Here is a 23,636-nt window from a genome sequence, read left to right on the forward strand (position 1 = left end):
AATATTATTTTTTAAGTTAGGTTGTTCAAAGATGTTTGGCACATACTCTAAGAGGAATGCTTATTAGGTCTCTTGTGATGAAGTTGTTTTTGAGTTGTAAATTGAGGTCACTGATTGTGGATTGCCACCAGGCAGTGTGTATAAATAAAGGCTATAACTGACACTTCAATGTACCTTAAAAAAACAGAAGTTCACTGGAAGCTTAGAGTGCAGCTTGCAGGGAGAAATAGTTTTTTTGCATCTTTTGAGGTTACAAGCAATTGATATTACAAAAGGGATAGATGTGTATCTGATTTTTTGTTATGCATTAATAAAAGCACTTCATCTGTAGATAAAGTTTACAAGGAACACTTCCACTCAGTGTATAACTATGCTGCCTTTAATCTATCTGGATTATTGAGGTTTTCATACCTATGTACTTTTACGTTTGACACTGACCCAGTTTGACTGTCGTATTGATGCAAGGCTCATGAAACTCTGACTCAAGGTAACAATGTGTGAATACTATTTATTGACCTCCACAAAACCGTATCTCTAGTTTCATGAGCAAAACTGCCACACACAGCATCACATGTCAACCATGTGATTGTAAGCGATCTGATCCAAAAGACAACAGATAATTTTGTCTTTATCCCGCAGGACAGACACTTTAAGCAGCTGTCTAACAGGTCATTAATACAAAAACAGGAAAAGCTACATGCCAAAATAAAAACCATAATAATTGTTTTCGTCACAGGAAATCTTCACTGTACACGACTTGGTTCCTCTTGTCCCTGTAGGAGCCTTTGGTGCTGTTCTGCACAGCTGTGAAAGAAGAGAGACATTGTTGAAGGTTAATCCATGCTGTGCAGACACACGGAGAGTCTGCTCATTGTCTAAACAAACAATAAGAGTGCCGTCTTTACCCAGTGAAGCCCACACAGATTTGCCAGTGGCAGCATCCAGCATGGGCTGCTTCCTGGCGATGCTGACTTTGATGTGAATGTCTCCAACCGTGCTTCCATTCAACTGTGAGAAGAAAAAAAAAAACCCAGCAAGGTGAGTTTGGACGTTGTGGTGGTCCGCTTTATATACAGAGTCTACATGAGCAGGGCAACGCCTTCAGGGTGTCTTCTAGAAAGAATGACTAGATTTCATTAATTTCTTTTATTAAGACTACAAGTTAAAGATAAATGTACTCAAGCACAAATGGTTACTTCTTGACCATGGAAATATAATATTATAAATTTCTCAATTTACTTTAATTTAAGTAAATTATCTCACATGTCACAAACCTTATTTTACATTTTAAACTAACATTTAACTGTTTAACCACCTACAAGGGACACACGATTTTGTTTGTTTTGGAAAACTGGACAACACAATACCAGCTAGAGTTGCAACGATCACTCAGTTTTGTCAAACTAAAGATTTATTATTTGGCATTTGGAATATGATTGGCGGCATTTACAAATTTACTTAGATTGGGATGGACAAATAGAGGTGTAGCCTTCCCTGACAGAACACAACTACTATACTACTTCAGTACATTTTCTTACATTTATTACAATATACATAAAATTAATTTACTCTAAAACCCAAACTTACATTGTACTACACTGCATGCTGTACACACTTTTCATTCATTTCTACTTACTGTTTTCATGGTCAGCTGACTGGCTGCTCTACTCTAAATTACATGTACATTCTATTTGAAATTTGCTTACTGAATCCTGTTTTTTTGCAGTATTTTTTTAACAGAGGAAGAAGATCATTTATTTAAAATTACATAGGGTAATACCAACCTCAGCTACAGCCTGGTCTGCAGACTCCATCTTTTCAAACGTGATAAATGCGCAACTACAAAGAGAAACGCAAATCACCACCATGTTAGAATAAAACAGAAGCAGCAGAAGACAGTGTAGCGTGTCATAAGACAGCAACACATTCATAACAGTAGGCAGTGATGACCACTATGTGTACTTGTTCCATACTTGCGTGGGTTATCCATGGAGAGGTCGATGATGTTTCCATGTTGAGAAAAAGCAGTGCGCAGGCTGTCCTCTGCGAGCCCAGAGCCATAAACATACACCGTATTCCCCTTTCGCACCCCTCTCCGCTCTGGGTATGAATCTGACCCTGAGAATGAAAACATACGGAGATAGAGAAAAATCATGTGCGTGTCGCAGCATGCCATTTGACAACCACTCTGCACTGCATTGTTGTTAACTGATGGTACTATTCCTAGAGATATATGCATCTCTGCCTTCCTTGTGATGGACCTTTCTTTGTATAATTATATAATCTCCTTGTATAACCACAGAAATTGGTTACTCACGTCTGAACGGTCCATCTCTTTCTCTGTCACGTTCCCTGTCGCGCTCTCGATCCCTGTCTCTGCTTCGATCTCTTTCTCTGTCTCGTTCCCGGTCTCTGTCCCTGCCTCGGTCTCTATCCCTTTCCCGGTCCCGGTCTTTTTCTCTGTCCCGCTCTCTATCTGGCTCTCGGTCGCGGTCTCGCTCTCTGTCCATTTCACGGGTTGATGACATGCCGCCTCCGTCATCCTCATCCCGGTAACGGTTGCTTGAAGTGACGAAGCTGCAGGGACACACGGGAAAAATTATGTTACACCCACGTATACTCACTGTCAGTGTCTAAAACAGGTTGTTTTGCTATATATATATATATATATATATATATATATATATATATATATATATATATATATATATATATATATATATCATGATTTTTGACATTACCTCTCATAAAGAGATTTCCTGTGGGATCTCTTCCCAGACTAGAAAAACACAAATATGAGAACATCAGATAAAGCCATACGTTTGGTTTTCTGTCCAACACAGAGTACTACAGCTTTTTCCTCAACCTCTTTGGTCATTTTTGGATATTTAAATTTGTGAAACAGTGTCTTGATCTGAAAATCTGCATAATATGGCATATGGGTCTTTTTTTAACACTACCACTTTAACAGAAATTCTAAATAAGGTATTAAACTCTAAATGCAAAACACTTGCTTGATTGTGTCACAGCACAATTGCAATCAGCCGCAACATTTTTTTCCAGTAATTGAAAATCTGGGAAATTGATGCTACACAAGAAAAGAAAAAATCCTAGAAACATAACATTGGAGGTGCCAACTGCAACAAAGCAGTCATGTTTGCATGTTTAAAATCTACTATACCTCAGGTTGTTCTTCCTCTGTAGAGAAACTCCTTTGGAAAGGTAAGAAAGCAGGAACTGGGCCTTTCTCAGGGTCCTGCAGCAGATAAAAGAGCAACAATAAAAAATTAAATAAAATAATAAATAAACAAAAAAAGCAGCAACAACACAGTTTAACATCAGCCAAAACAACCCTATCTAACTAATGATAGCTCACCTTGAGTTTGATTTCCAGCATTCGAGAGCGTTTAAAGCCAGAGTTCTTGTTCTCCGATTTGATGGCACTGATGGCACCTGACTTGATCAGCATCTTTGCTTGCTCTGTTGCCGTTGCAGTGTCAACAACAGGCTGGTCCGACAAAGCTGTTGTGAAGGAAATTGTAACATGAGTAAAAGTATACCCAGTGTTTTACGTACATTAAGGTAGTTTGATGAGCAATTAACAAAATACATGCTGCTTTTGCAGAAATAAAATTAGGGCCTCTAGAAGCCCAAATAGGACACAAATACGCAGAAAAGTCACATTTGTTTTTTATTTTGTCCAGTTATTTGTGAGTATTTATTGTCAGAATATTTATGTTTCCCTTCATCACTGTGTTTACTCCTGTCACTGTGTTGTATTTGCTTTTTAAATTCATCTGAACATAGACACATAGTCTCAACTATGTGTTACTGTATGAATTAAAGTGAATTGATTAAATTATACATATTTGGGATGCTGCAAGTAAACACAAGATGTATTTTAGTTAGAGTAAAGACAAACGCTGAAGTAATAATTCAAATGGCGTTAAATGCACTTACTCCGTTTCAAACCACTCTGGTTTGTCTGGTTGGTTGAACTCTGCTTCTTCAAGGCAAGCAGCGCCTTTTTCTGAAAAGATAGTGAAAAAAACTTTCATTGTGTCACTCTGAGTTACACGCTCCATAACTTAGGGAATAAATTCATCACTTGCCATTAAAACAATGTGATATTGTTACACATTAACGTGTTTATAAGTCTTATATTTTATACACTGCCATGTTGTTAGAGGATGTGACAGCTTCCTTACCTTTTTCTTAAGTTTCGCATATTTCTTTTGCAGGGCCTCCTCTTCCTCCGTCAGGGAACTTGGAAACACCACCATGACGGCACCAGCTACAATGCAGACCACTGCATTAACAGCTGGAAACAAATACAAGTTTATAACACAAACAAACATATGCATTAACGGATTGGCGTGTTTCCTCACCGCTGCTGGGTAACTTAACAATAAAACCAGAAACCAAAACACGACTTCCTTCCGATATAATACAAATGTAGCTAATTTAGGCCACACAAAAAACAAACTAACAGCATGCCAGAACAATAAAACATGTGTGGCCTCTTAAAAGTACATTACAGTAATGTCTATTTGCGTTTATCGTTTTAATTAATTTACCAAATTCAAACGGTGGTGGACACAGCTCTCAAAAAAACACACCGACGCGTAAATATGACGTGTGGTGGCGTCACGTGGTGCTTTTTTTTTTTTCTTTTGCAACAAAAATGTAAACATTTAGCAAAGCGCACAAAACTTCATCCTTCTTGAATATAAGGATTAATTGTATGTTGCGGACCGTTTGCAGTTAAATTTTTATTTTTCTATTGTAGCTACTAGCTTAGTTAGTAGCTAACGTTACTTCCGCTTGTTAATTTTGGCAACTTCCGAGGCGACAGTTGGAACTAGTTGGTGGCAACTTTTCGCTTGCAAGTGGGGACATGGACAAAATAGGTATGTTGTGGCTTATCAAATGTATAGCCAGCGGAGATATATATCTATCTATAACGTTATGTATAATTAAAACGCGTTTCATCTTGCTAACGTGCCTCACTCGTATAGCTTGTGTGATGATGTAGCCAATAGCTTACTGTCAATCAGTGCTCCATTCAGCAGCTTCACGGCTTTATATATTTAATAATTAGCTAAATAGCCAATCACAGTAATATTGTCTTCAGTTTTTCTTGAACACACACAGACAGTTAAAGAGTTAAGTTAGCATTAGCGTTAACAGGGCATATCTTCCTCGTTGCACCCTCCACTGATGGGGACTAGTCTCATTGTGTTTCTTTAGTCCATTCATGCTCTGTGTTGTTCCTCCCTCCTCTCTGCAGATATGCCCCCTATGGGGCCCATGGACCTGCCGCTGTCCCTGCTGGAGATGGGATGCTCTGGCAGGTTTGAACTAATCACACACCCAATGCCTGGCCAGCCTTTGCCTCCACAGAGCACGGTCAGCATGTTGCAGGATGACTTTGTACATGTATTGAGATACTTTATGCACTTACTATACTCCACTACAGTTCAAGGGAAATATTGTACTTATTACTACATTTTACAGCTGTATTTAATAGTCCAAAGACATATAATTAGCTCATAAAATATGATGTATTATTATAGATTAATCTCTAACACTGTGCAAAGTAGCTAAAACTGCTGCATCATGCAACAACAATGAAAATGCTGCTTACACATAAATGTGTATATGTATTAAATATCCAGTAATATAATACAACATTCACAGAGGTATTTCTGCACATTAGGACTTTTACTTTTGATTCCTTAAATATACTTTGCTGATATACTTCTGTATGGTATTGCTGGACCTGTACTCTTTATGGTGTATTTTTACTTTTTTTTGTTGCTACTTTTACATCTGCAATTAGGGCATTTAGCAGACGCTTTTGTCCAAAGCGACTTACAATAAGTAAAGCATCTGAATGCTATTTCCACCACTGCTGAGATTTCATACTTCTAATTTGTGTCTATAAGTTACACCTATTCACAAATGTGTGTTTTATAAACAAATGTCTTAATTTCATTTGTATTGTATTATTTTTTTGGCATTATGCAGATAGGTAGATGGATATAGTACATTACTATTATAGTAGATATTTGACAGTGATTATCGGAAAAATGTCGGCAATTAATGTGTTGTAAAGGAATCTGATCTTATCTTTCCCTCCACAGCTCCCCCATGGGCTTCCTCCCACCAGCCTCAGCCTGGAGACAGAAGTAAAGAAACAGTTTTTATGGGACCCTGCCTGGCTTCCTATACACGACACAGACTTTGCCTTCCAGAAGTTTCTCAAGTATGTATTCCAGTAAACAGTTTTATTAGTACTTGTTAACACTTTGACTGTGTCAATAATTAATACGAGAATAATTAATATGAGAATATACACCAAAATGTGTTTTAAGAGTATATACAGGTTGCTGTTACTTGGTATTGTAGACAATGTAATGTGCATGCTGTAATTTAAAGTTTACAGTAACTGATTTTGATAAAACCATAAAAAAAATTGGTTTGCTCCTGTATTTGAAGATTTATTAAACAGTAAGTGGAAGTAATTAGATGCAAGACAAACTAAAGAAATAAGAAACAGAATCTGGTGTTAAAACAATAAATAACAGAATTATAACTAATCCTGAACAGATTAAGTGAAGTCTGTCATTACTGAGATTTTTTTAAATTACCACATGTATCTGAAGACGATGTAACTGTTGTGTCGTGGTCTTCACCAGGGTGACTAAGAGAGAGGTTAATGTCGACTCTCTACTCAACTGCACTTCGTCTCCACTTCACTCTGGTCTCTCTGTTGTCAGAGATCCAACCACAGGGATGCTGCTGGACTTCACAGAGGTAGATAATCAAGTTATCATTTTAGTCATTTTTTAATTTTTTATTTAACATCTTTAGGTTTAGGACTGTCTGTCATATCAAAAAAGGAATTTCAATATGTAAAGGTTCCCTTTGGAGAATTGTGATGGGCTATTTTCCTATTATATATTTTATAGACCATACAACTAATTGAATGAATCAAGAATAATCGATAATGACAATAATCGTTAGTTGCAGCCTTAATGTCTATGTTAAAGTTGTTAAGATGTCTCTATTGCATATTTAAGAATCCACCCATGTCAGTTTAATTACCGTATAAAGCATCCATTGGGTTACTTTAAGCAAAGTTTTTCAGCTACTTTTTTTCCCCTTTAGGTGTTACTGGAGAACACGGGCCTGTCAGCAAAGAACTCCCTTTCATTTCAACGCCAACCCGGGCCACCTTCAGAGAGCCTTCGAGGAAGTAACACCAACTACCCCTTCCTCCCCGGTGAAATAGATTCATTCAAAGCTTTTTCAATACAGTAATTAGTTGACATGTTTGCAAGTGAGGTATTTTCGCTTTGTCCTGATTATTTTCAAATATATTTGTACATAGGAGGAATGGAGGAGCTTAGTCTGGACCAAATCCAGAAGAAATCTCAGCTGGAGGAGGACATAGACTTTGAGAATGGTGATTTTTAAATTTCAACATGCATTGTTGTGAAACAATAGGGAGACTTCTGTTGTCATTTCGTATCTTTATGGTTGAATTTGTAATTTCCCCCCCTATAGATTTACTCAAAGTCCCACCTGGACTTAAAGCTGGGATGGACTTCACTGACAAAGGTTAGATAACATACACTCCTCTGCAAAAACTCCTACAGGGGTTAAAATATATTTATATTTTCATTCATTCATTTATTTTTGTCTTCTGAAGATGCCAAGATAGCAAAGGCAGAGGTCAACCTCATGTCCCTCCTGTCAACATTGGATGACATCGCTGATTTGCAACTTGAGGAAGAGGAGAAAGTAGAAGGCAAAGGAAGTGAAGAAGCTCTCAAACTACCCAGAACAAACAGCCTTGAAGACCTGGGCATCAAGGTACTGCAGTTTGATTGTTTACTACTAGAGGTAAAAATGCATTTTGTCCTCTAAAATGAGAACCAAGTCAGTTTTTTTTATTTATTCTTTCAGATATTAAATATATATCACTGTGTTCTTTTGTGTTAAATTGAGCAGTTTTGAAAATAGATCTGGATGCTGGGAGGATTGCTGGTGGTTGAGTTTTGGCTTTTGTGTTAATTAATTGCGTGTTGTCTCAAACTAACTGCATGATCACATTGCAAAGCTAACATTAGAAAAAGAAAGATGAAAATAGAGTCCACAAATACATTTAAGATGAAACACTGTATGTCTTCAACATGCAAATATAGAGTACCGCCTAGAAACTGTGTATATTAATCAAAATGTAAACATGTTTGCAATTTACACTTTGACATATTTGTAGCCCAGAGCTTAAGCGTATATAAGAGCACTGTCTTAAAATAGCATTTTGTTTTAAAATTAACAGTTTTTTCAGAATATGTACAATGTTTATTGCTGGGATAAGATAAGATTTACAAATGCAAAAAAAACAAAAAGTCATGCCAAATTAGGTGTGTGACGTGATTCATGAGAGTCAACCTTTTTTGCCAACTTTTATTATTCTACATGAAGTAAAATGATGCTGTATGGGTAGAATGTGTCTTTCCCAAACTACAACAATACTGTAATAGAAAAAACCTAAACATCCAGCTTTGCTGTTGCCTCTGGCTAAACCTCAACTGTACTGAAATCTGCTTCTCCTCCTCTGTCTTCAGGATGCTGTGTCATCTTCGGCTCCCCCAGCGAAAGGAAGAGATGAGAAATCAAAGCCAAATGAGAACCCAGAGGAAAATAAAAAATGGGCCATCCCTGTCAACATAACTGCACCCTGCGATGATTTCTATAAACGCATCCCCAACCCAGCTTTCAAGGTGGTTATTCTATTAATCATCACAAACATTAGCACTAATCAAACCTTAACTACAGTGGTGTAGGCTAATATCATAAAACGGTTTTATTTGTAAAACAGCTGAATCTCAAATAATAAACTATCTAAGCAGATCATCCAAATCAAATGTAACCTGTAAATATATTATACTAACATTATGCTATTGTTGTAATGTTAATACAATGTTTATAATATTTATTAATACACTAATTTATACCTGTACTCTTCCATGTTGTGAATATATTTTGTTTATCAAATGGTCAGAAATAACAAGAAAATGCATATATTTCGGTCATAAGGTAAGTCAGTACCTTTACTGAACGCGTACCGAACATGGTTACTGTCATGCAAAGTCACCCCCCAAAGGTCCATTCTGAGCCAGGAATAACCCTGTTTGTTTATATGCAGTCTCCAAAATGTTACACTTCCCTCCCTATTTATTTATTGTCTCTGTGTTTCTTTGTATATGTGATGAATGATCACATGAAAATCACTTTGCGTAGTGGCTGAGCATTCTGTGATAACTGATCTGTTTCTCTGCCTTCCTCTTCTCCAGTGGCCGTTTGAACTGGATGTTTTCCAGAAACAGGCTGTGTTGCGGCTGGAGGCTCACGACTCTGTATTTGTAGCCGCGCACACATCAGCTGGCAAAACAGTGGTGGCCGAATACGCCATCGCTCTGTCACAGAAACACATGACAAGGTGTGTATTTGCTGGTGCAAGTCTCATTTATTCAGGCATGCAGCTATGCAGTGAGTTCCCTTCTAGTCAAAGCTGAAGACTGTTTGTCTTTGACGTTGTTACTGGAATTGTGAAACTGAAAACTGTATTGCATAAAACACAATGTCGATGAGAATTGAACATAAGAACAAGACCAAATGTATTGTAAGAAATTAACTAGTAAAGTAACAAGAAAATGGGATTCACAGAAGTATAGATTAGAAGTCAAATTAACTACATTGTCCTTCATGCCAGGAAGGAAGTATGTACAATACAGTAGCCAGGACTCTCAAGCCTCACGCATTCTCCATGAGACACACATTTCAACCAGTTCACACGCTCACATGCCACACCTTGTATTTCTCACATTGAGAAGTAAGTGATAACTCCCACGAAAATGTCCTGCTAAATACAGTTAATGGATGATTGTCATCATCCAGCTGCATGCACGTTCGTTACTAGGCAACATGCATGTGCGCGCGCACACTGAGTGGAAGTTGGAAGAGCAAGCTTGATGAATGCATGTGTTTTTTTAGCATTTTGATTTTATGATTCCTGGAGGAAATCTCTTGCCTGTGATCAAATATAGTGAAAGCTACTGATGTTTGGGAGTACAGCCAAATTCGTGCTAAATTATTACTCATGCAGTCAAAAACTCTCCAACCTCTTTGCAACCAGAAGCTTTGGCTTAGCCAGTGTTGAACAAAGTAGGCCTATTCAGATCCTTTTTTCAAGTAAAAGTACTAATACCTCACTGTAAAAATACTACAAGTAAAAGTAGTGCACTGAAAATGTTAAGTAAAAGTATGTCAGTAGGCTATAAGCAGGAAAATGTAGAAGTAGCCTATTCAAAGCAGAAAGAAAAATGTCCCCCATGTCCCTTAGAATATTATTCCTCATGCATTACTGTAGTTGTTTAAGTGCTTTAAGTGGGAGCTTAAATGATTAGCTTAAATGATTTTAATGCCTTTATGACAGGGGGAGGGGCCCCCTGTCATAAAGGCATTAAAATGTGCAATAGACATTTGAAACACAAAATACCAATCATAAGCTGAAATGTGTAGCCAGTTATAATTTCTATTTGTGCTGGTCAATTATGAACAATAGGTCAAATATAACTGTTAGCAAAAACTTCAGAGAATTGAGTGGGGCCGGCAGGGCTCCTGCTGCAAATATTTGAATGGCTCCTCCTCTAACAGGTGTGATCTCGCTCCAAACTTTTGATAAAACTTGAGAGCCCTGTAGCTAATTAATCTAGTGAAAAGTGAACAGTTAGCCCAGTTGTAATTTAACAGTTACTTATTAGCAACTCGTTAGCCTTAGACAGCTAGTATAATGTTTAGCTTAGCACACTAAACTGAGGAAAACTAAACTAACAAATCACAAATCAGCATTTACAAAACGTTTATGCAAAAAAATAAAATAAAAAGAGTACCTACAGTAAACGCTACAACAAGGGCATAAGGAGAGATCAAAGATGTCGGTCAGTATTTGCTCGGTCACAGGTGTCAGTTAAATGTCAGCTAAACTGCTATGGAACTCTGCCAGCAGGGGTTGCTATGGCAACAGGATGTTCAACTCTTGGTTTCAGAATAAAATGAAGATTCAATTCTTAATCAAATTGAATAAAATTAAAGCCACTATGTGTAGACATTTGTGTGGTTATAGCATCACATAATCCCAGTTATAATTTGTGTAAGCGGTATATTGTTGTGGTTGAGTAGAAAGCTTGTTTCTCTAAAATGTCAGTCACAGTGATGACCATGCATTTTTCTAGCATAATCCAATATGTTTTGAAAGGGGCTTAGGAGATATAGAGCGTGGAGAATTTCCATAACTCACAGAGGAGCAGGTAATCATGATCATGTCCAAAAGCATGAAAACTGACTAGTTAAAGTTAATATGTGAGGTCAATTGTGGAGCGTATCCACTCAAACCTGCTGGGGAGATGTGCTCTGCTGCTCAAGACATTTTAAACTTTGGCAGCAGCATGTTCTGTCAAGCTCTGATTAAAATGCCAAGCTGCATATCTTCTGCTCACTCTGCACGTTGTTATACTTTTTTCCTGCATAAATATCTGAAGAAGTTTTCACCCATAAACACATGAAGTAGGACGCCCAAATATCTTAACCGTATGAACATTTCCCTCCTCTTCTGTATGTGCAGATCATATTCTAACTCTGTCTCTCTCACGAATCTGGTGTTTTAATAGGACCATCTACACCTCTCCTATCAAAGCCCTGTCCAATCAGAAGTTCAGAGACTTTAAGAACACCTTTGGAGACGTTGGACTCCTGACGGGTGATGTCCAGATCAGTCCTGAATCTTCATGTCTCATCATGACTACAGAGATCCTCAGGTTCTCAAGCCGTTAGTTATGAATATTAAATCCATGTTTTAAATAAAATTGTAAGAGCTTTTGAATTTATTTCTTTTTTGCTCTTGCTCTTTATCAGGTCTATGCTTTACAACGGCTCCGAGGTCATCAGAGACTTGGAGTGGGTAATCTTTGACGAGGTTCACTACATCAACGATGCTGAGGTTAGGAAATGCTTTCTGTGTATTTCATTGATCTAATTTATTGTTGAAAGTCAAGAGTAACAGTTCTCCTCTCCTCTTCTACTGTCCCTTTGTTTTTCCTCAGAGAGGGGTTGTGTGGGAGGAGGTTTTGATTATGCTTCCCGATCACGTCAGTATCATTCTCCTTAGCGCCACAGTGCCAAATGCTCTGGAGTTTAGCGAGTGGATCGGGTAGGTGCACCTCATCTGCTGCAACACAGAACATCGGAGAGCCTCTTCTGGTAGCATTTGACAGTTTGTCAAAATAAGCCTCTAAGATTAACTTATTTCCCTCCCTCTCCCATCATTTACTAGTCGTATAAAGAAGAGGCATATTTACGTGATCAGCACAATGAAGAGACCTGTGCCTTTGGAGCATTATCTCTACACTGGAAACAGCACCAAGACTCAGAAAGAGATGTTCCTGCTGGTGGATGCTGTGGGCAACTTCCTCACTAAAGGGTATAGCTTTTTTTTTTTCTTCTCCGCAGCTGTGTGGCATGGCCGTAGATGGTTTTGGTCACAGAGAAAAATGTTAAAGCTGTTTCTCAAAAAGGAAGTTGTGTTTGTTTTTCAGGTACTATGCAGCTGTCGATGCCAAGAAGGAGCGCACCAGCAAACATGCCCAATCATTTGGTTCGAAAAATACTTCTCACACCTCATCGAGTCAGGTAATTTCCTTCCATCAATGCTTTTACATTTTTCCTCGTGCTTCATGTTCTCATCCCGCCTACTGCATTTTTTTCCCCCCCATGCAGGACCGAGCGGTGTGGCTCACACTCTTGCACTTCCTGTCCCAGCGGCAGCAGACGCCTGTGGTTGCGTTCACCTTCTCTCGGACGCGGTGTGACGAGAACGCCCGCTCGCTGGACTCCATGGACCTGACCACCTCCGTAGAGAAGGCCGAGATCCACTCTTTCTTCCAGAAGAGTCTGAGTCGCCTCCGAGGAGGAGACCGACAGCTGCCTCAGGTAAAGATGGCTCGGCTTAGCCCTCCACAGGCTTTTATTATAGGCGGCATCCTGAAGTGACAGTTCATTTCTTTGTAATATTAATACTTAATTGTCATTTTGGAGCAGACAGCTCCCCTAGGTACAATTTATTGATCACAAGGGAAGAATAAGACGAAATATTCTCTATGTATGTACACCACACTGGGCAACTAATATGTTGTTGGATGTAAATAAAAACTTAAAAGTCTTTTTCCAAGTATTTTTTACACATACAGGGATTTGCTTCTGCGACTAGGTGCGTAACAACAGACCTAAACCTATATAAATTTAAAAATATGAAATTGACAAAATATGCTATATATAGATAGAATAATAATAAAGACTATGTGCAGTATGGCAGTTAATTACTTACATGTGCATAAAACATTATATGTGTATGTCAAAAATTTATATTTTATACCAAGAATGTTGCTCATCAGAGTGCAGCTGCGCTAATCAAAATTTTTACATTAACAATGGATTCAATTACTGTGTGTAATGGGAAAGTTGTTTGCTTGTAGTATGAAACAGAATTATCACCCGACTCTGCTCTACAGAGCATTTTAGTTTCATTCAGCTCATTGTTTTGGTTTTCTGGCCCACAAATTTACTGATTTGGTTCAGTCTCGCATTCATCAGTGCTGTTTTTTCAACTAAAGGGCTCTAAAAACCCCACTGTTCACCACCTGCTCAGCACCAAATGTCAGAACACAGGTGGAGCATGTAGCACGAAAACAGAGCATAAAGAATTTTAATATGACAGTTTTAGGTTTGTGTTTTGCAGTCACGTCCTGTACGCAAGGAAGCGTCTATATCTCCCACCAGATTTTAAATTGTCCAAATAAGTAACTGTAATAGTAAAGTTTTTCATTAAGTACAAACCAGCAATCATTTAAACAATGATCAATGTTAAAACATAGGAAGCAGATAACAGAAGTACCACTAAAACTTTATTGATACACATTAATGATTCATAAGACAAGCTTTTAAGAATACAATCCCTTTCGCTTGCCCATTTGAAGTCAGGTCATAATTAAATAGCACTCTCAACTAGGGCTGCAACTAACAATTATTTTCATTATCAAATAATCTGTCGATCATTTTCACAAATAATCAATTAGTTGTTTGGTCTATAAATTGGCAGAAAATAGTGAAAAATGTTCATATGTGTTTCCCAAGGTGACATCGTCAAATGTCTTGTTTTTCCACAACCCAAAGATATTCAGTTTACTTTCATAGAGGAAAGAAACCAGGAAATATTCACACTTGAGAAGGGGAGATCAATTATCAAAATAGTTTGCGATTAATTTAATAGTTGGCAAGTAATCAATAAATGTACTAATCGTTGCAGCTCTGCACCCAACCCCACAATAGGTGATGCTAACACTTACAAATGCCATGTTTAGATCTTGCTCATGAGGGGACTGTTGAAGAGGGGGATAGCAGTCCATCACAGCGGGATCCTGCCGATACTGAAGGAGGTCATTGAGATGCTCTTTTCACGCGGTCTCGTAAAGGTGAGTCAGATGAGAGAAGATATTAAATAACCTTTTTTTCCAAGTGTAGTTTCAGATAGTGTGGTAGCGTCAATTACAAATACAATATATGCCAAAGGATAGCAAACCTATTTATCTGCTACTGCTAATGGTTAAAAATCTTCCCTTCATCTCGCAGGTGCTGTTTGCCACCGAGACATTTGCAATGGGAGTGAACATGCCTGCCAGGACTGTGGTGTTCGACAGTATCAGGAAACACGACGGGACCGGCTTTAGAAATCTGCTGCCAGGTTTGGTGCTCTCCATCTCTTGTCTGTGTTTTCTCTCTTTCATCTGAACCATCATTTATTATGCTCTTTCATCTCTGATGATAAATTGGAGTTGAGGAAAGCGACAGTGTTTTGACATCTCCTTTATATTTTGAACTGTACTTTAAAGGTGAATATATTCAGATGGCGGGCAGAGCGGGCAGGAGAGGTCTGGACGCCACAGGCACCGTCATCATTCTGTGTAAAGCTGGAGTTCACGAGATGGCAGATCTGCATGTCATGATGCTGGTGAGGCCGTCCACGTTTCAACTCTCAGAACAATGTTTTTAGTTGAATATATCATTTGGTGTGGTATTAAATCTCTTTCTGCAGGTACCTGTCTTAAAGCAGAGCTCCGCCGCCTGTTTATTTGGGCCGTGTTTCAGCTCAGCTGCTCATTTATCGTTTAAATAAACAGTTGAGTGGGCTGTTTGAACTCACTTTCCCTCTGAGCCAGTTGGGAGAGGAGCGTTTTGATTGCCAAGTGCTCTTTATCTTCTTGACTAAATGTATAAATGTGTACGTTATCGTATCTGTTTGCTATAATAAACCTCCATAAAGCGCTCTTTCCTTTCCAATAATTTTTCAAGGAATGTTTAAATTGACAACCTTCATAGTGATTTAAAGCTCAGCTATTGCATAAAACCTATTAAAACATATTGTTGCTCTGCGCGACATGTCCTTCATTCCGCAGCTGAAAATAGTTCCTAAAAAATGCAGTATTTATTCCTGTTATTTAGCGTTTGATAATAACTACAGCGTACAGCTGTTTCAGAAAAATTTATATCCTTTTTTTGAAAATAAAACAAAATATTTGTGACTGTCTTTTTTTCTTTTTTTTTTTGTTAAGTTTTATGTTCTCTGTTGGAACAAATAGGTTTGAAAGCCAGACGGTTAGGGAAGACGGAAAGCATTGAGAAGACAGACTGACGCATTGTTTTGTTCTTGGGATTTGTTGACAATAAGAAAACCTACAGAATTATGCTAAGGCTGGCCTTTAACTCCTAGTTGCTTGACTGGAGCTGCTCAGCCATTAGAGCTGAAAAGGCAAAACATTTGAAGACATCACCCTGGACAATGGGAAGTTGTGATGGGCCTTTTTCACTATTCTTTAACATTTCAACTATAAAAATTGCATCAGATTAATTGATAATGAAAATTGTCTTAAGTGACAGAAATACAGAGAAAAGAAAGGTAAACGTGAGCAGTGTTGCCAGAAGACAAAATGGATTCAGATGAATGTTTTCAGGGAATAATGGCTACATATTGGAAAATCTCACTACTTAGTATACAGTGATTGTTCTTTTATTGTCGTCATTTTTAACATGACAGGGTAAACCTACCGTGCTCCAGTCCCAGTTCAGACTGACCTACACTATGATCCTCAACCTGCTGCGAGTCGAAGCCCTCCGTGTGACCGACATGATGAGGAGGAGCTTTTCGGAAAACCACCGGGACACTCAGGTAACGTACACTAAGGATTTTCTGTACATTATGCACATTATGCACATGTATTTTATCCAAAGCGAGGTCGCACGCTAGCAACTAGGGGTGAAGTGTCTTGCTCAGGGACACATTGGTGTCTCACAGTGGATTTGAACCCGGGTCTCTCACACCAAAGGCATGTGTCTTATCCGCTGCTCTATCACCACCCCCAAGCTTCATTTAGCTTTTAAGGAATTCTTCTCTAATCTCTCTTCCTCCTAGCTCTTCTCTCTTGCATCTTCCTTGAGTCGTGACAGCTGGCAAATGTGTTTATAAAAGCACTCTATTTCCTCTCCTCTTCCTCTCTTCCTCCTGCTGTAGGCTAATGAGAAGAGGATAAGCCAGCTGAAGCAGATGTTGTCCTCTCTACCTCCCCTGGACACAGAAGGCCAGCTGTCTGACCTGCTGCCTTACTACCACACAGTGACGGAGCTTCGAACCACCACTGAAGCCCTTCAGGTATAAAACAACACACATTTATACACAACAAATTCATACAGCTTTAATCATACTACGTTTCCTCCCTGCTGTTTCTTCTTTCAGCGTGCTGTCCTAGAGTCTGTCAACGGGCTGAAAGCTCTGTCTGTGGGACGAGTTGTGTTGGTTAACAACAAACAGCATCTCAATGCCCTGGGAGTTATCCTACAGGTGTGTGATGTTATGTTGTATGTTTATGTGTGTGTTTTTTTTATCCTATTATGTGCAGATCTGTCTAAACTGCTTTCTAAAATCCTGCAAAGTAAAAATATGTTGTGGGACAGCCCGCCGTAAACACTAGTACTGATGTTGAGAATTAAAAGTGTCTAGCCATTAGTAATTTATTTATTTTTAATTAATTAAATCTTTATTTAACCAGGTCAATCCCATTGAGTTTGGAGAGCCGGCTAAGACGGCTGCATAAAACGTTGCAGACAAAACAACACAAAAATCAGGAAATCAATAAAACAATTAGAAAATATAACAAGTTAAGTAAGTGAGGTGATGAGGGGAATATACTGTATGTAAATAATATATATTGATCTTCATCATGTCCTCCGACTACCATTTATGTCCATCTGTGTGCGCTGTTGGCTCACATGCCGAAAAGACAATGTATGACAGTAAATATGCTAAGTTATATACCAAATGTATTGTACCCCCTGGGGTATAAGTGCCCTGGTTGAGCCACAAAAAAATGAAAGAAATTAAAAAATCTGAATTTAATTTGGGTTGTTAATTTTATTTTTTTTGGCAAAATTCTAAGGTCATTGCTGTTGTTTCAGCCTAATTTCCCAGAGATCACTTAGCAATCAGACAGTACAGCTAGAAATGTAGATCCTTCATCAGTGTAAACGGGAGCTTACTTTATGGCACCTCTGCCACGCTTGATTAAAGTAGAGCAAATAGATTAGAAACAAATAGCCAATGGGATATGTGTTCAGGAAAGGAAATCATACAGAAGCACCAATATGAAACTTTATGCATGAAAATGTAAATGATGATTAAAAACAATTTAACTCTCTAAATATAAGAAAATTTACAATTCTGTAAAAAACTTTACTAAATTGCGACTGCATTTCGTTTCTTTGTACCAGTGACATGCGGAATGACAATAAAAGCTGAATCTAATCTAATCTAATCTAAACACCCAGTATGCACAGTCATGCAGGTCTGGAGCCTATCACAGCATTGAGTGGGGGAAAAAGGCGATATTCAAGGGACAGGTCACTGGTGTATCACAGGGCTGACATAACCAGACAAAGTCAGTCAGACCTGCAGGTGGTTTAGAGTTTCAATATCACCAGATGTCTTCAGACTCTGGGAAGAAACCGGAGCACCCAATGCCCCAAACATCATATATATGTAAACACTAAATGCCTGTTCCTGATTCCTGGTTCCTACCCCTGTCTTCTCTCCATGAAAGGTGTCCAATGACTCTGTGAATCGCACCTTCACAGCTCTCATCTTGTGTGAGAAGGGAAACGAGGAAGGGGAAGGAAAAGGCAACAACTGCAATGCTTTTGCTCACCTCTACAACACAGCCCTCTTCATACCTGAAGGTTGTTTGACAGACAAGTGGACAAGCAAACTGATACAGACACACATAACTCAGTTTTCTCTCTTTATATTTACCCCAGACCTTGTATACATTCACTAAAACTACCCACACACATTTACGTTTCATTAAGTTTGGTGAGGTTTTCCCAGAGCAGTTTCCCAGAACAACATTTTTCGCCTGCTCCTTTTATTTGTTGCCAGGCCCTTGCAGCCACACGGTGCAGAAGCTGAAGCTTCAGGACATCTCAGCCATCACAGTGAAAACCCTCAAAGTGATTCCAGAGAGGATCATCGACAACTACAACAAGAGGCAACAGCCACGATTCAGGTGTGTGATTGAGCTTATTTAGGAAAATTTGGGAGTCTAATTGTTGCCTCTGTATTACATTGACGTGAAATACATTATGTGGACACATGAAAGAGTAGCTACTGTTGTTACAGTAGATAATGGGGATCTAAATACACAATAAACAGTTAGTGGCGGTAAAGCGCCAAGAAACACAGTATGTGCCAACAAAGGCAGTGAAGAAGACGGCGGCTAGTTGCTGTAAACAATGCAGGATATGATTTTTTATTTTTAAATAGTGAAGAAATGCATGCAACATGTTTGTTAGACCTGTAGGATGCACACTGTTTTGATGAATAACACTGAATGTAAACATAACTCTACAATATAATATCTTATATAATATATCTGATATATCTATAAATATATATATAATATATTCTATCTATCTATCTAGTTTGTGTGGTTTTATTGTATAGCTACTTGGATTGACTGGCTGACAAAAACCTTCTCTGAACGACAAAGTATCTATAAATAATGCTACAAACATAGTAATTTCACACACTGGTACCTTGTGAGGACCATTTTCTAGATATAATTAAGTTTTACAGCAAACTTGTTTATCTGTGTCTCTGTATGAGACCACTTAGCACTGTCAGTTAAAAGAAAGGTTATCTTTCATGCTCTCCTCTTTGTCATTGTCTCGTTCAGGCTTGACCCTCCCGGCCAAGCCATCTCCACGGCGACCCAAGAGCTCCTGCGATTGGCCGAGGCCAGCCCCGGCGGCATTGCAAGCCTCGACCCCGTGAACGACCTCCAGTTGAAGAGTATGGCTGTGGTGGAGGACTCCATGAGGCTCCGTGTGCTGCAGGACAGCCTAAGAGAGTTCAACTGCATCCACTCGCCCACTTTTGCAGAGCAGGTGTGTGTTTGTTGTTTGTTGATGTGTTTCATCATTGAGCCTGTCCTTGAAGAAAGCGCTCTTTTTAAGTTCTTTATGTGAGTTACTTAGGCAAATGTTTTATTTCAATGTTTGGTAATAAAGACATCAAATTATTTTGTGCAGGAATTGCATATTTATGCAGCTAATTAACATCATACCGTTACATAACACACTTAGTTTTCAATTGGCCCCCTTTTGATGCCTCCTCTCATTTCTCTCTTTTCATTCTGGCATCAGCGTGCTTTCATCCTTTCATCATTTCTACTCTAGTTTCACAATAATAACATCAAACTCCGCCACAAGATTTCTGCTTTCATCATTTCTACTCCGGTTTCACAATAATAACATCAAACTCCGCCACAAGATTTCTGCTTTTGTGTTGTGTATCCTGTCTTCCTGGCAGCCTCGTAAGAGGAGATAAGATGCGAGAATCGGAGCCGGCTGTTTCTATAATTACCCATATAGGCCCATAGCTACGGCTCATCACTGTCTCACAGGCACAGCGTGTCATTTGAGGAATCTCACGCACACGCAAGCGCTCTCATTACTTTGCAAGATAACAAGCTCTTACTTGCAGTATCACTGCCTCCTCTCATCACGGTAGATTCACGCTTCCTTGTGTCTTTATGCAGCATTGTGGGTATAATAAAGCGATGGTTAATGCAGTATGCTGTTCAGTGCAAGATGTTAGCATACTGTAATTGGACTCAGTGGGTTTATAAAATATATGCACCAAGAGACACTCCTGTGCTGTCAAAGAGAGTACAGTAGGGAAGGTTTTTCTCTCGGTTACAATGCAGTGTTGCTTTTTTTTTTTTGTTGCACTGATATCAGGTCAAGTGTTGCAGTACTGCTGTTGTATACTCAAGTTAAGTAACTGTGTGTGTGTGTTTCAGTTTGCTCGGGTTAAGGAGAGGATGAGTGTGCAGGAGGAGCTGGACCGGCTGCTGTTCCTGGTGTCAGACCAGTCTCTGTCTCTGCTGCCTGAATACCACCAGAGGATCAAGGTTTGGATCAGACGTTTCACTCGCTGTCCTGACCTATTTCTGTCAGGGCCTTTTTTATTTTTCCAAATAAGGTCATTTTCCATTTTCAATTTTTTAATTTGCATTTAGGCCTGTAGCTTACACTTAATGCACATTACAATGGTAGAAGTCCTAAATCTTCTGTACCCTAGTATTGGTACTCCACAGGAGGTTGTAGCTAGGGTGTTTCATTAATACTGTAAAGTCCCCATCACAAAACTTTATGTGACTTAGTGGTTAAGATGCTGTTAGTAGCAATGTCGCCGGTTTGAATCCATCTGTTTCTACTGTATCTAATGAATCCTCCAAGAATATATATATATATGTAATAATATATAATATAATAATAATATATAATATAATAATAATCAATAAGACAAAAAACTGTCCCAGGATCTAATAGGATCTAATCATTTAAAACAGATGTTTAGATATTTCAACATGCTGATGTTTAGCAGTCATGCCTACCATATTGACTATCATTGAATAGCATGTTAGCATGCCAACATTTGCTTACTTAATAGTAACACAATATACACCAAAGTACCATTGAGGCTGATGGGAATGTCATTAGTTTTGCAGGAAATACAATTATAAACCAAAGTATTTGGCAAAACTGACTGATGATAGCGCTAGTTGAAAAGTTAAGTCACTAAAATGATTAGAATTCACTCTGAGACTAGTCACTTGACCATTTTCATGGGGTTTTTTCTGAGCGAATTTGAGCAAATAGATGTGGCAGAAGAAGACGAGCCTGACCTTAGCCTACAAACTTGTACTTTTTTTTTTCCACGAGGAGCTAGAGGAGTATTTTAATTGAGTGCAGCCCAATTCAGCTTGATTGATCCTGAACTCAGAGGTTTATATCCCCCCTCAGGTGCTGCAGTCGCTCCAGTATATCGACAGCAGCGGGGCAGTGCAGTTGAAAGGCCGTGTAGCCTGTCAGATCAGCAGCCACGAGCTGCTGCTGACCGAGCTGCTGTTCGAGAATGTCCTGAGCCCGCTGGCGCCGGAGGAGAGCGCCGCCCTGCTGTCCTGTCTGGTCTTCACACAGAACACACAGGTGGAGCCGCATATTACCAACACACTGCAGGAGGTAAGGAGGAAGTGTTATTTTTGTTTTAGCAGGTTCATTTTTGCTTGTATCTAATGAAAAGGACAGATATTGAAGTGACAGAGGCCGTGAAGTGTGTGTGCTGACACACTGCACAGACATTGCCTCCTCCAAGGGTGACTCACACTCTCTCACACACACACATAGTCGCTCTCACATTATATTATGTTATACTTGTGCAGATTTCATGCATAAAGCCCTCACCCTGCAGAGAGGACGACGAGGGCGCTTCACCTGACTCACCCTAGTCACTCACTCACTTATTAATTCACTCTCTGTCAAATATGATTTTGCCGTGTCCATGTGTGTTGTTAACTGCCCCTGATACATGAAAGTGCTTTATGAGGGCCTGAATTAGTGATGACCTAAGCTCTTTAGGCCTGCAATAGAAGAGCAGATGCCGCGGTGTGGTTTGTAAAACTGATTTCTTGGACATAAATGACAAGGTCACCCTGTTAACACCAAGAGGAGAGAGAGTGATGCATTTAAGGGCCACTTGTAGAACTAAAATGTCTGTTTACTTACTCTATCCCATCTGTTCCAACACCCCTGTCCCTCTAAATCTGTTTTTCTTTTTCTTTCAGGGTATTGATCGGGTGCTGTCAGTGGCCAAGCGCATCGGAGAGCTGCAGAGGGATTGTGGGATACCACAGACAGCTGAGGAGTTTGTTGGCCAGTTCAAGTTTGGCTTGACAGAGGTGGTGTACTGCTGGGCCAGAGGCATGGTGAGGTTTAACTCTTTGTTGTTGCTCTTGATTTTGACCCGGTTTACACCTGGTATTAACATGCTGTCTGTATCTGGATGAGAAAAAAATGCGTGTTATGGAGGCATCCAACTGATTTTCCATATCAAGGTTAGTTTACTCGTCATGGGGAGAACGACTCAGCTCTTTTTTAAATTCTCTTAAATCACTTGTACCTGCCACTGAAGAACGAATCTGTCCATGCGACTTGTTCTTGCATAAGGCCCATTGTTTTGTGTAGCAGTTTTTAGTGTTTTGTGTTCCCTTTCCTGTTAATCATCCGGAGACCCGTCAGGTTTATCTTGTGGTCCCTCAGAGGGCTCTGGCCAGGTTCCCCAGGTTGGGATCAACTGGATTAGTGTATCTTCCCCACCATACTTAGTGATAGAGTATTTAGTCCTCATTCATCCTAAGAGCTCTCAAAGCTAGAATTTTGGCTACTTTTGTCTGGTTTTGTTGTTTCAAATACCTTCTATACGCATTCACTCAATTTGTATGTCCCTCTGGATGTATGCTACTGAACTTAACATCCTTTATCCTGCTTGTGCTCCTCAACCTCACCACATCCTATCTCACCTTCTCTGGTCTCCTGCTTTCCTGTCATAGCCGTTTGCAGAGATCGCCCAGCTGACAGACGTCCAGGAGGGCACGGTGGTCCGCTGCATCCAGCGCCTTGACGAGGTGCTGAAGGAGGTGCGACAAGCCGCCCGCATCGTGGGAGACTCCGTCCTGGGGAGCAAGATGGAGAGGGCCTCCCTGGCTGTCCGCAGGGACATTGTCTTCACCGCCTCCCTCTACACCCACTGAGAGACGGGCGGGGGGGTGAATGATGCCAAGATGCCTGCAGCCAAGTGTTTCTTTGTGTGAAAGGTGTGAGAAAGAGGGAGATGTATGGGGGAGGTAAAGAGGTTGTGTGATAACCTGTTTCTGCTAACAAGTGCTGTATGTGCCTACACAACACCTTGATGTTTACATGAAAATTCCCAGCTATGAAAAAGGGAATGGTTTTAGCCAACAGACCAAAGTACAGACTGTGGGAATGAGCATGAAATATGGATTGTAATTTATTGTACAGTAATAAAGTCTGTATTCCAAAAACATGATTTTTGTATATCT

The 23,636-nt window shown here is 39.4% G+C and overlaps 2 protein-coding genes across 4 annotated transcripts; one reads left to right on the top strand and one right to left on the bottom strand.

Annotated features, from left to right (window-relative positions):
- Nucleotides 1-488: 488 nt before the first annotated feature.
- nelfe (negative elongation factor complex member E) lies at nt 489-4,645 on the bottom strand. Of its 3 annotated transcripts, none has more exons than XM_038725109.1 (11): nt 4,578-4,645; nt 4,209-4,321; nt 3,961-4,030; nt 3,377-3,522; nt 3,182-3,256; nt 2,742-2,779; nt 2,318-2,577; nt 1,974-2,118; nt 1,785-1,839; nt 906-1,008; nt 489-804 (listed from the first exon to the last, which is right to left on the bottom strand). In XM_038725109.1, the coding sequence occupies exons 2-11, from the start codon at nt 4,281-4,283 to the stop codon at nt 731-733; spliced, it is 1,041 nt and encodes a 346-aa protein (XP_038581037.1). In that variant the 5' UTR covers nt 4,284-4,321; nt 4,578-4,645; the 3' UTR covers nt 489-730. The 3 variants fall into 3 exon arrangements, with proteins under 3 accessions (XP_038581037.1, XP_038581038.1, XP_038581039.1); XM_038725110.1 differs by having other exon boundaries at nt 4,209-4,294; nt 4,578-4,617; XM_038725111.1 differs by lacking the exon at nt 4,578-4,645 and adding an exon at nt 4,389-4,531 and having other exon boundaries at nt 4,209-4,294.
- A 109-nt stretch (nt 4,646-4,754) lies between these two features.
- On the top strand, nt 4,755-23,620 carry skiv2l (SKI2 homolog, superkiller viralicidic activity 2-like). The gene is made up of 29 exons (XM_038725103.1): nt 4,755-4,910; nt 5,291-5,409; nt 6,147-6,268; nt 6,702-6,819; nt 7,174-7,288; nt 7,397-7,471; nt 7,573-7,626; nt 7,718-7,881; nt 8,640-8,795; nt 9,369-9,514; nt 11,745-11,891; nt 11,989-12,073; nt 12,177-12,283; nt 12,407-12,553; nt 12,669-12,762; nt 12,850-13,062; nt 14,490-14,600; nt 14,758-14,869; nt 15,018-15,136; nt 16,220-16,351; nt 16,694-16,831; nt 16,916-17,020; nt 18,276-18,411; nt 18,611-18,737; nt 19,407-19,617; nt 20,535-20,645; nt 21,541-21,759; nt 22,362-22,502; nt 23,127-23,620. Exons 1-29 carry the CDS (start codon nt 4,898-4,900, stop codon nt 23,325-23,327), a joined length of 3,738 nt encoding a protein of 1,245 aa, XP_038581031.1. The 5' UTR covers nt 4,755-4,897; the 3' UTR covers nt 23,328-23,620.
- Nucleotides 23,621-23,636: the final 16 nt, after the last annotated feature.

Source organism: Micropterus salmoides, unplaced genomic scaffold, assembly GCF_014851395.1.
Source record: "Micropterus salmoides isolate LMB-PRFRI ecotype aquatic unplaced genomic scaffold, ASM1485139v1 Ms_hic_scaffold_17, whole genome shotgun sequence".
NCBI lineage: Eukaryota > Metazoa > Chordata > Actinopteri > Centrarchiformes > Centrarchidae > Micropterus > Micropterus salmoides.

Bases quoted from the DNA above. Each gene is read 5' to 3' on its own strand.
- nelfe (XM_038725109.1), bottom strand. From the start codon at position 4,283: ATGGTGGTGTTTCCAAGTTCCCTGACGGAGGAAGAGGAGGCCCTGCAA. The intron at 4,031-4,208 runs GTAAGGAAGCTG...CTATCTTTTCAG, and splicing joins ATGCGAAACTTAAGAAAAAG to AAAAAGGCGCTGCTTGCCTT. The intron at 2,578-2,741 runs GTAATGTCAAAA...GTGTCCCTGCAG, and splicing joins AGGAAATCTCTTTATGAGAG to CTTCGTCACTTCAAGCAACC.
- skiv2l (XM_038725103.1), top strand. The intron at 6,269-6,701 runs GTATGTATTCCA...GGTCTTCACCAG, and splicing joins GCCTTCCAGAAGTTTCTCAA to GGTGACTAAGAGAGAGGTTA. The intron at 9,515-11,744 runs GTGTGTATTTGC...GTGTTTTAATAG, and splicing joins TCACAGAAACACATGACAAG to GACCATCTACACCTCTCCTA.